At 43.1% G+C, this 11,536-nt stretch overlaps 2 protein-coding genes across 2 annotated transcripts; both read left to right on the top strand.

Moving 5' to 3' along the window:
• The first annotated feature begins 2,295 nt into the window (after positions 1-2,295).
• LOC147438259 (uncharacterized) lies at positions 2,296-4,941 on the top strand. Its single transcript, XM_086487551.1, has 6 exons — positions 2,296-2,331; positions 2,428-2,535; positions 2,637-4,064; positions 4,158-4,199; positions 4,304-4,381; positions 4,464-4,941. The coding sequence occupies exons 1-6, from the start codon at positions 2,311-2,313 to the stop codon at positions 4,596-4,598; spliced, it is 1,812 nt and encodes a 603-aa protein (XP_086343677.1). The 5' UTR covers positions 2,296-2,310; the 3' UTR covers positions 4,599-4,941.
• A 144-nt stretch (positions 4,942-5,085) lies between these two features.
• Positions 5,086-7,796, top strand: LOC147438258 (uncharacterized). The gene is made up of 2 exons (XM_086487550.1): positions 5,086-6,691; positions 6,812-7,796. The coding sequence occupies exons 1-2, from the start codon at positions 6,643-6,645 to the stop codon at positions 7,072-7,074; spliced, it is 312 nt and encodes a 103-aa protein (XP_086343676.1). The 5' UTR covers positions 5,086-6,642; the 3' UTR covers positions 7,075-7,796.
• The last annotated feature ends 3,740 nt before the right edge of the window (positions 7,797-11,536 follow it).

Genomic DNA, 11,536 nt, shown 5'->3' with positions numbered 1-11,536 from the left:
TTCCAATGTCACTGTGTGTGTGTGTGTGTGTGTGTGTGTGTGTACGCGCACGCACTCAAATCATGAAAGACTTGTAGCACAGATCTTGAGACCTTGTGATATTGTTCCTAGTACTCTTTTTCAATCGCCCACCCCCAGCTCTCTCTCTCTCTCTCTCTCTCACACACACACACACACACACACACACACACCTTACTCATTACAATCAAGAGATAGAGGCTTCTCTCCTCCAATCTACTTCTATACATATTGGTTGACAGTCCTACCGTCTTGAACACAAGTATAGACTGTCTTGCTCTCATACACACGTAGGGACTCTCTCTCTCTCTCTCTCTCTCTCTCTCTCTCTCTCTATATATATATATATATATATATATATATATATATATATATATATATATATATAAAATGAGGTGCTACAAAGCTAATGTAGTTTCAACCAAAGCATGCCAAACAAACATTTTCCCTAGCCAAAGAAATTAGGGGGCACTTAAAACTCTTGGCGTTTTTATTTATAATTTGAAGTGTGTCTTTATTTACTCTAAATCTTGTAAAATTTAGTAGACCTTCTTCAAGATAGACTCAAAATCTAGCTAAATTTTGGGCACAATGGCAACAACTCTCTTTGTCCAATAGAAGCCACAAAAGCCGATGTCCGCAACTACCTACCTCCCTCCCCTCCCCCCCTCTCTCTCTATGATGAATTTGGGATGCACAGGAAGATGGCAAGTGGAACACGGCAAGCGGGGGTGCATTGTGCCACGATGCACGTCATGTTATATAGCTCAACATCGAGAAAATGCACCAAATTTTCCTCAGGTAGGCTTTGTGATCACGTGCAATATCCATGTTTTGAAGCCTCCTCTAACAGATGATGCATGGAGGGATCTGTTGGCCTTGAAACTTTTAATCTCTTTAATAAACTTACCTTTCTTGAGTGCCTGAGAGTCTCTCTCTCTCTCTCTCTCTCTCTCTCTCTCTCTCTCTCTCTCTAGAGAGGCAAGAGCAATGCTTGATTTTTTTCCCCAAAAACTTGGCAAATCTACAGATGATAAATTCTAGAGGTAAATTGACTAAATTTGAAGGCTTCCACAAAAACTTTCTCTGAATCTGGTAGGATTTCTCACCTTCAACTTGAAAAGTTGGAGGTAAATCTGTAAATTTGTAGATTACATAAACCTATTTTTTGCAAGCACAAGGCGAGGGTCTCTCTCTCTCTCTCTCTCTCTCTCTCTCTCTCACACACACACACACACACACACACACACACACACACACACACACATGCGCAGTAGCAACAATAGTGCTCTCTCTCTCTCTCTCTCTCTCTCTCTCTCTCTCTCTCTCTCTCTCTCTCTCTCTCTCTCACGCTCTCACGAGTGCCATAGCCTAGATACACCGACACACATACATGGATGCGACTATGGACATCTAGGACTCTTTGGAAAAATGTTGCAAATGCATGCACGAGAAAAGGCCTCCAAGTTGCACTCATGTTGGAGAGTTAGCTCCAAATTTGGTGACTAGTGTTCGGAAAAAGTGTGCCTCAACTTAGCCTTGAGCCAGTCGAAAACTCAAAACGACCAGTTGAAGGGAGGGGAGGAAGGGAAAAATCCGCTTGAAAATTTCCAAAAAATAGAGTCAAAAAGACATTTGGTTATTTTAAAAATTTCCTCTTTGAATCTACCCTAAAGTGATTTTTTTATGTTTGCAAAATTGATTTTTATTGAACATTGTTGGCGGCATATGTTAGTGCTCGTTGCTCGAGAGTTACTTAAGTTCCATATGAAGTAGTATGTGCCCTTTATGGAAAAGAAGTCATATGAGAGGGCTCCCCCATAAGCCCTCCAAAATGGAGGGCTCATAATATCGTGCAAGGCCCTCTCTGTTGAAATCAGAGCCTCATACACTGCTGCAACCTTGAGATTTTACCTGCAATTATCAGTCAACTCTGCAGATTTTGTGTGTGATGCGGAGGAGGTTACCCACTGCTGCCTGTAAAAAGGCGATTCTCAGTTGTAGGGGGTGCTTCAAGTGCCCCCCAACGAAAAGGTAGGGAGCTCTTCCGGTGATGGTGTAGCAGCCTGTTGAAAAGGCAGGAGTCCTTATAGGGCTGCAGCTATTTCTCACGAGGGCCCTCCAAAGACGCCTTTAGAGGGCCTATGGGGGAGCCCTCTGAATGTTCTTTGGCCTTTGGGGACTCTTCACACGCTCAAAATCCACCTAAGATCCCAAATTTAGTTCAATCCAAATAAACATAAAAAGCACCCTCACTTTAAACCCTGTGAGGGTACGTAATTCTTTGGAGCGATGGCGTCCCTTCCACCCAAGGTGAGCCCCTCTCTCTCTCTCTCTCTCTTCTTCTTCTTTTTTTTCTTCTTCTTCTCTCAAGCTCTTCTTTTGTTGATGCGCGACGTTTTCTGGCAGAACTCTTTTGAGGAGTTCTTCTCTGCGCGCCCAGCTCTCCTTGTTGGCAACACGAAGCCCTTGTTCAATCCGCCATCGGAAAACAACTCTCTCCTGAGCAGAGAGCTCGTATGGATCAACATAAAGCCATGGCCCTTGCCAGGCGCACAATTAAGCTCAAGCAACAGCGTGAGGAAGCTCTTATCGCCTCTCAAACGAACCGAATTCAGAGTTTTGGGCAAGATAGCATAAGCCCTCTGTCCTCACAAAGCCGTAGCTATTGTGGCTCTAACCTTGCTTCTGCAGTAACACAAGGGGGACCTCCATCATCGCAGCAACTCGATAACACTCAACCCTCTCAGCAGAGGGTTAATTCTGGTAGTACCTTCCCACAATCATCACAACGACACAATTCTAGTGACTCTCAAAGCATCTCTGTTTATCACACCTCGCATACTCAGGACGTTGCAAACCACGACTCTGTACATAATATGAAGTTTGCCAATTGTGCCCAACCTGTACAACATGACAATTGTATTGCCCCTTCTCTTACCTGCGCCCAAAGGGCTTGCATGGCCCAAGAGAAGGACACGACTCTTGCCAGACGAAAGGAGAAGCAATGTCAACAACAGGTTCATCAAAACCACAGCCGATCTTCCATGAGTCAATGCACTCTAGCTGATGGAGACATACTCTACGTTGGAGACTTGCAACATGATGAGTTTGTTGGCTCCTCGTATTCACAAGTGTCTGGATGTGGGCTCGATGGCTCTTTTCTCACCTCTGATCAAAGGGCTCGCATGGCTCAGGAAAAGGAAAAGGCTCTTGCTAGGCGCATGCAGAAGCTTCAGCAACTACAACAGGCATCGGAGCGTTGGTGCGATGACTCTCATCTTACCTCTAATCAAAACCACAGCAGATCTTCCATGAGCCAATCCACTCTAGGTGATGGGGACATACGGCATGATGATTTTGTCGGCTCCTCGTATTCACAAGCATGGGGATGTGGGCTCAATGGCTCTTCTCTCACCTCTGATCAAAGGGCTCGCATGGCTCGGGAGAAGGAAAAGGCTCTTGCCAGGCGCAAGCAGAAGCTTCAGCAGCTACAACAGGCGTCGGAACGTGGGTGCGATGACTCTCCTCTCACCTCTGATCAAAGGGCTCGAATGGCTCAGGAGAAGGAAAAGGCTCTTGCCAAGCGCAAGCAGAAGCTTCAGCAACTACAACAGTCCCAAGATCAATGCCATAACAAACGTGGGTGCGATGACTCTCCTCTCACCTCTGATCGAAGGGCTCGAATGGCTCAGGAGAAGGAAAAGGCTCTTGCCAAGCGCAAGCAGAAGCTTCAGCAACTACAACAGTCCCAAGATCAATGCCATAACAAATCTTCCATTAGCCGATGCTCTGTAGCTGATGGACACGTGTACCACGTTGGAGATTCACAAGATGATGGTTGTGTTCGCTCACATTCGTCTCTCACCTCTGAGCAAAGGGTTCGCATGGCTCAGAAGAAGGAGAAGGCCCTTGCCAGGCGCAGGCAGAAGCTTCATCAACAACAACAGGCTCAGGAACAAAATGATAGGAATTTCTCCTCAAGCCAATGCACTACCACGGATGGGTGCTTATATGATGTTGAATATGGATCACTGTGTGCTCAGGTTTGTAAATCTCCGTTAATTTATCCGAGGCTATCTTTGCTCAATCCAACAAATTGTACATCTGACTTGTTGAAAAATGTCACATATGCGCAGCATGGAGGCCCTGCTCTTGTACATGCATGTAGCCCTATAGCTGTGGAAAAAAATATGACTCTTTTCCTTCCACACAAAACGTCTACATGGTGCAACATAATCAACAGCCAGCAAAAAGGCTTTGCCAAGGGCAACAATACATGCAGGGAATGGCGATGCAATGCACTGTAGGGAACGAAGTTTTCTTGGATAGTGCTGGGTGCCCTTCTCAATCATCAAGCCAGGTAATGCTATAGCTTGTTCATGGTTTTGGTTTATTAGCCACAGTGCTATGCAAAATAATTGTGTTTTCGTCATTCCATTCAGATTGATGTCCAACTATCTAATACACAATCTGAGCAAGAATGCAATCGATGGGGTGGCCCTCAATATTTCTTTCCGATGGAGGCCCAAAATCTGGTAGAGCAGGATGCTATGTGTGGCTCTACTCTTGACAAATGAACAGAGAGCCCGCACCAGAAGGCATTTGCTGTTGCTAGGCGCAATGCAAGGCTTTGGGACCCGTAGCACGATAAAGACCATGAGTCTGGGCGTAAACACAAATGTATAGAGACTGACAGGGAGTAATCTTGCATCACAAGAAGAGAGCTATGGTGTCCCTGTTCTTGCCCTTTCGCCAGGAGGCCGTGTAGTCGGCTTGAATGGCACTGTCTCAATGCGAGGAAGTATTTTCACTTCTAAAGAAGAATTTTCAAATCTTCAATGGATGTGATAAATAGATCTTTGAAACTGAGGCATGTCTCTACATGTGGATGTGGATAAAAGAAAGTCCTTTTTTCCAAAACCTCTGATGCCTCATGCTTTGGTTTGTGGTTTTATGACAGATGAGAAATGAATGATTATGGAAATTGGGTCATAGAGATAAACGCAGAAAATAAGAACTAGCAGGTTGGCATCATTATGTCCACAGGGTCGGATTTCATGAGGTCGACTTTCCGTGAGACAACATGAATAATACTTCAAATGTTACAAAGTTGTGGATAAAGTATACAAGAAGTTATGCAGACAACCAAAACCATTGAAATCTTTTGTGATGTACTTGGTCAACAAGGCTGAGAACATCAAGGTAAAGTAGATCGTCTTCGTTCACAACAATCATGGAGAATCAATTTGAAACTTGAGAGTGCCTACGAATCAGATTAGGGTTGATTTTTGACGGGCACCCTTGCCCTCCAAAATTTAGAGATTTTACATATTTTGGGCTAGCTTAGTGTATTTTTTGCAGGGCAGCTCACATTTCTACCTGTAAAAATGGGCAAAATACCCCATAACGTGAAATGCTCGTAAAAAATCAACCCTGCATACGATAGAGGCAAGCTAAGACTGGATTCACAACGGGCAAGAAAAGGCATGGGTGAATTTTTTCTTGTCTAATTTCTATCCACTAAAATTTGCCGGTTACGGATCTACAGCGCAGAATATCACGTTTGAAAAGTACACTTACGCTGCTCATTCGTCTCCTTGTTCCACCTCTTGTCCCAAAACACACACCATGGTCGGCACACATCAACTAGACTCACAGAAAAGTGTGCAGTCTGAACCCAGCCTAAACACTCACACCCCAAGATTTGGATGTTGTCTGGACAAGTATATTTCACACAACCTTAATGTGAGGGCTTGGCAATTGTGAAACCACTGATTGCCTAGGGCATGGGGAGCTTGCGAGTTAATTTGTTTATTTGCAGGGGAGTTGATTTAAGGCAAATTTCACCTAAAAGCTGTTGAATCTTGCAAAAATTCTCCAAATATCACAAACTCACAGAATCTCCTCCTTTTTGGCAAATTTCGCAAATGACTATACAAAATGTCCTTACACTTCGCCAAACTTTTCAGTGTATCCTTTGCTGATTTTGCAAACATTCCTCGGAGTCCCTATTTTTCATAAGGACTTGATGAAGGGCGAGGCAATGAGGATTAAGATGATGTAGTGCGGATTTTTACTGGTAAGTTGGGCTCATTGGATGGTATTCTTAAGGCTTACATTATCTCTGTGTCTGTGAGTTGGTTGTCGAAATTTTTTGTCATAAGATGATTCGCATTGCACCAATTTTTCTCTAAATCAAATGCAGTTATTGCACACGATGAGAGTAGTCTTTTGACACTTCCATGTTGGGATTGCTGCTTTGCAGCACACAACCGTGAAGGAATGGCAGTTTACAACCCCCGACCCTTAAGGCACACATGGCAAGACCGAAAGGCAGCCTAACCATGCCATACAACACGTGATTTGTGTTGCAAATCCGCTTTTGAGTGATCAAGTTATTGAAAGCAATTGACTTTTTGGAAGCTTTTCCTTTAGCAGTACAATCTACTCTCGTATTAAGGACTTGGCAAGGCTTCAGGACAATTTTTGCTCACAGATGTCTCACATCCCTCTCTGAAGGACAACCTTTTGTACGTTGCGAATATTTAAAGATGGTCTCCTTTGAGAGGCTTTTGCAGGGCCAATGCATCTGAGCTGGATCACACAATCTATTACTTTTTCATGATTCCAAAAGAGGTGCAAATGTTGCCACATCAAATGCGTGTACAAGGTACATCAATTGGCCACGAAGTTGTATATCAAAATGTTTCATGGATAGTGCATGCTCAACTACGTAAAGGCTTTGGTTAGGGATGATCACTAGCTAAGATATTATTTGGTGTAATTTCAGGAGGTTTTGTAAACCGTGATTGGGTGGCAATGCTTGCAGAAGCTGTTCGCTTGCAAGAGCTGAAGAAGGTAGCATTGGATGCTCACCTTATTCCTTCATTTTCTATTTGTCTTGCTCAATGGAAGCGTGTCTTGTATCATGTACTTTTTGTGAATCCATACAATATGCAAGCATTTGATGACAGTAGACAACCCTTCATCCTCATCATTCAAGATGAATGGATGTTGGAAATGGCTCTTCGCTTATCACGACACAATGCTTAGGCTATAGATAACACACTCAAGACAAACATCTTTGGGTTGCCTCTCTATGCCGTTGTCTTGCCCAACCAAAACGGTGTGGGGATTCCAATATGGCTGATGATGTGCGACAAGTGATGTGGACACTAGCCAAGAAAAATGGGTCTTGGAGTTGACCTTCAAGATGGTGTTTGCAAGGCTAGGTGCAGTTCGGCCCGTTTCCATTGTCATTGACAAGAATTAGAAGCGATTCTCAAGGTGGTCCATGAAGACCCTTATTGTTGGATTCAAGATGAAGAAGGGGGGCGGCAACATGTAGCATGCCATGTATTGCTTTGCTGGTTCCATGTGAAGAAGGCATGGGTGGAGAACCTCTCTTAGCCAGGAAGTAGGTGTACAATGCATTGGTGGAGCCGAGGAACAAGCGTCTCCGTCTGTAGAGGCACCACAAACCACAACGATTGGGGAGACATATTGAGCATTCATGAATATATTGGTGGGTGCATCTATTACTTGAGAGGTCTTCTACAAACCCTTGAGGAGGACATGCACAAATGTGACATCAAGCTGAAACCTGTAATTCTAAGTCAGCTGCTCATCTCAAGAAATAACATCTCGAGGTTGATTGTCCCCAATGAGATTGAAATGCTAGCAAAGGGATCAGCTAGACAGATCCAGGCTCATGCTACTGTGACATGGCTTGTTCATGGGGTGCATCAAGTGTTATGCTGGTGCATTGGATTTGGTCATACATATGCTAATATTCTATGCATCTTGATCTCACATGCTCCATTTTCCATTTATTGCAGGGTTTAGGATCTCTCTTGCTGTCTATTTGTAGCTACCCAAAGCCCCACATGCAGGGTGGGAAGTGGTGGCAATTGCAAACCTGGATAGCCAAAAATTAGGCCCTAAATACAACATTAGGGCCATCCGCAAACAATGTGGAAACATTACGCAAGCCTTCTGCTCGTCAGAGTAAACAAGTTGAACCTTGCCTTCTATTGGTGCTAGCCTTGTGGGAGGGAGGGGCAGGAGGTGTGTCTTACTTCATCTTAAAGGTGTCCTTTCCCTTAATGTGCCTTTTGATGGCGATGGCATTATGGAGGGAGAGACCAAAGAAAGTTTTTTCATAGGTGAGTTGGCTCGAGGTGCGGATCATTATGGCAAGCTCCACTTTGGTTAACATTGGCAACTATGCGTAAACACTAATGCACTACATGACAAACATATTCATGAAAAGAACACGTATATCACCATGTGCATCTCGTGCAAAATTAGTAAACAATGACAATGTAATCCGACCTAGCAAGCTTGGCAGCTTTGCTTAAATACAACAAGAAAAAGAGCCTAGGAAGGAAGCTGAACAGACAACCCTAGTAGAGGAGTTAAAACAAACCAAGGACAAGTTAGAGAGATTAGAGAATCAAATTAACCTTGAGTTGGAAATCCCTGAGACTAGAGAACCTAATGAGAAAAAAAAACCAAAGAGTGCAAGTTCTGGAGGATATGTACTAGTTGAAAAGTTGAATGAACCTCTAGACGCACTTATGAAGCCTACGAAGCACAACTTCAGACTAAGCAAAACCAGGAACAAAAATGGATGACGTATCCTTACGTAGAGTTAGAAAAGCAAAGGTTGGAGATGTGTCAGAAAATGATCCAAACTACCCAAGCTTTGCTAGAGCCACTAGCAAGCAAGCAAAAGAGTTGGATAGAAGTTCCAGCTCCAATACCAATAATCCCATCGAGGTGTGAAACAGAAGGGACCATCGAGAATTCCACAGCTAAAATTGAAAAGCCAAGGATACTGATGAATACCACAGATCAGGCATATGAGGGTCTCCATCCTATGATACTAGAGGCCTACAGAGAGGATGATGGCTTAGACGAGCTTTGGAGACAAATATGAGAAGCAAACAATGTGAAAGAGTTGAGTCAAAGAGTCAACCAAACCAATAAAGGGAGGATGTTTTTCTTCCACCTATTGAGAAGTTCAAGGCAAGATCTCAAGCAGATCTAGATATTTTCTCATATTGGGGAGATAAGGGATTAGTACGATCCTTAGAGAGTCAAGCTCAATCTTTGAAAACCTTACCCTCATACATGGGAGAGAATGAAGCCAAGTCAGATGTGAAGGTGGTGCCATCACAAAGACTCTCATCAAGAAAGGCTATGGATTCTAAGGGATTGATAGAAATATTGTCTACACCTGTGACTTGTACTATTAAGCTAGCAGAGCTCCTCTAGACAAGACCAAACATGTAGGCATGTGTTGGAAAATGCTTTGAGAACTTTGGGGTAAATGATCCAACATCACAAAATCAAGAAGGGATGCGAGAATTGGAAAAACCTCAATTGAACACAAAACCTGTACCATTAAACAAGGTTGGTGAGTATTGTGAGGTGAAGATGGGAATACTTTGCTTCCAGTATAATTCCAAGGTGTAACAACCATGGAAATTCTTGATAGTGGAGCTGGTGTTGCTATCGCCACCAAGGAAATTTGGAAAAAATGGGAAAAACCTGCCTTGAGGGCTACCAGAATGAGATTGCAACTAGCAGATGGGTACATGGAGAAGATCTTAGAACTTCTAGAGAAAATGATTGTTACTTCTTACGGCATTGAGTATAAGCATATCTTTGCTATAGTTGACTTTGACAAGAAGAACGATTACGACATCATACTTGGACGGCCATTTATGCGACAACTGAAGATGGTTCAAGACTCTGGATATGATCATATATACCTCAGATACATGAAAACCACGACGCGCATAAACCTTAAAGACCATAGCTACAAAGACGTGAACCAAACCCCAGTGAAGGAGTTTGATTCAGATACAATAGAGGGATTGGAGCTTTCAGCTTGGTTAGGCAAGCTCAAAGAGCTATGGATGTGCAGTGCATCACATTGTGGGAGTTTAAAACGAGAAGAGTGTATTTTGGAAACGGCGCTTGAAGATAAGGAATACATTCCTAAACCTTTTTCTGAAGAAAATCTAGAGCCATTAGAATGGACTCATATTCTAGCAACCCTAGATGTGTGTGCTATTTTTGATGGACCCACAACAAAATTTTGTGACAAGGGTGGTTATGACGTGGTTCCATACTATATGGTCAATATAGTAAATACGAATGATGAGAAATTAATCCTAGAAGAACCCAGAGATGATCAACTGGCAAGTGCCAAAGGAGAGGAAGAAGAGTTTTGTGACTCCCTAGAGCATTTTGGTCGAGAGGACGACGCGGATAACGAATGCTCTGACAACTTGAGTGAGTAGGAAGAAATGATAGAAAGATGTCAGGTTTTATGACTTTTAAATAAAAAACCTATACGTCAAGAACGCTACAAGAAAAAGAGAGCTGAAAACAAACTAAGAGAGAATCTTATGCTTAGAATAAGGGGCAAAGCACAGTTTTTGATGCTTGTAAAAGTTGCAGATTGTGTTAAGGACAAGATATCTGGAAGGTTCTCTGAAGCTCAAGATCCAAAAACAAAAGAGAGCATAAGAGACCTGCAAAAACAAACTAGAAAGTCAAAATCTGAAACAAAAACCAAACAAACAAAACAACCAGGATTACGAGTTTGGAGAAACTAAATGGACCAAGGTGGAGAGAAAGAAGAAATACCGAGAGCTTAAGAAGACTCTCAGGGAGGTATGGAAAATGGAAGTAGAAAGTGGGGAGGGAGAAGATGCTTGCGGTCTGCTTCGTGTGAGCCATGGAAATAAGTATTTACCCTGGAAAGCATTGTGGGGAAGAATAAAAAGAAGATTGAGAAATAAGAAGGTTACATCGCAAAAGTTGATTTTGAGAGGTGAGGATAGTCGTCAAACAACAATGGGATACACGGAAATAGAAACTTTATATAATCGTCAAGGACATCAAGGTGGATGCATGAATAGGTGGCCCGGTTTTAACCGGTTGAAAGTTGCTTTTGGAGGCTTAAAATTTAGGGGGTATGAAACTGGTGTTATGGGCAAGAATTGTTTGAATTAAATAATCGTGTGGAGGATGCAAAATCTTAAAAATCGTGTGGAGGATTCAAAAACACGTGTGGAGCCCACGTCAGACGAATGTTCAGTCGAATGTTTTCATGACTGTACTTCTCCATATCTCTGTGCCTTTCTCAGCTCACCCTACAGCCCCCTGTGCACGCTTCTTATCCTTCGCTATGGATAGCAACCTAAGAAAGAGCCCAAGGAATGTAGCCCAATAGGTCTCCCCCACAAAGACCCAACATTCTCTCACGAAGGTATGTCACCTCTCTCTGTCTCTCTCTGTGTTGTGTACAACGGACCTGTATGTGTAGTAGAGTATTGAGGTGTGGATACATTGAGTAATGAATATGGATTTATTCCTTTCAGAGACAAAAGTTACAGCCTCCTTTCAAAATCAGCCGATTTGTTCACCCCAAGGATGTGGAGGTGCCATTAAAGGCATTCTGCACGACAAAGGAGGATTTTCACAAGGAATATGGGTT

The sequence above is a fragment of the Adiantum capillus-veneris genome, chromosome 17 (genome assembly GCF_014529385.1).
Source record: "Adiantum capillus-veneris isolate H3 chromosome 17, ASM1452938v2, whole genome shotgun sequence".
NCBI lineage: Eukaryota > Viridiplantae > Streptophyta > Polypodiopsida > Polypodiales > Pteridaceae > Adiantum > Adiantum capillus-veneris.
The sequence above is the reverse complement of the archived record's forward strand: the minus strand, read 5'-3'. Positions and strand labels throughout refer to the sequence as shown.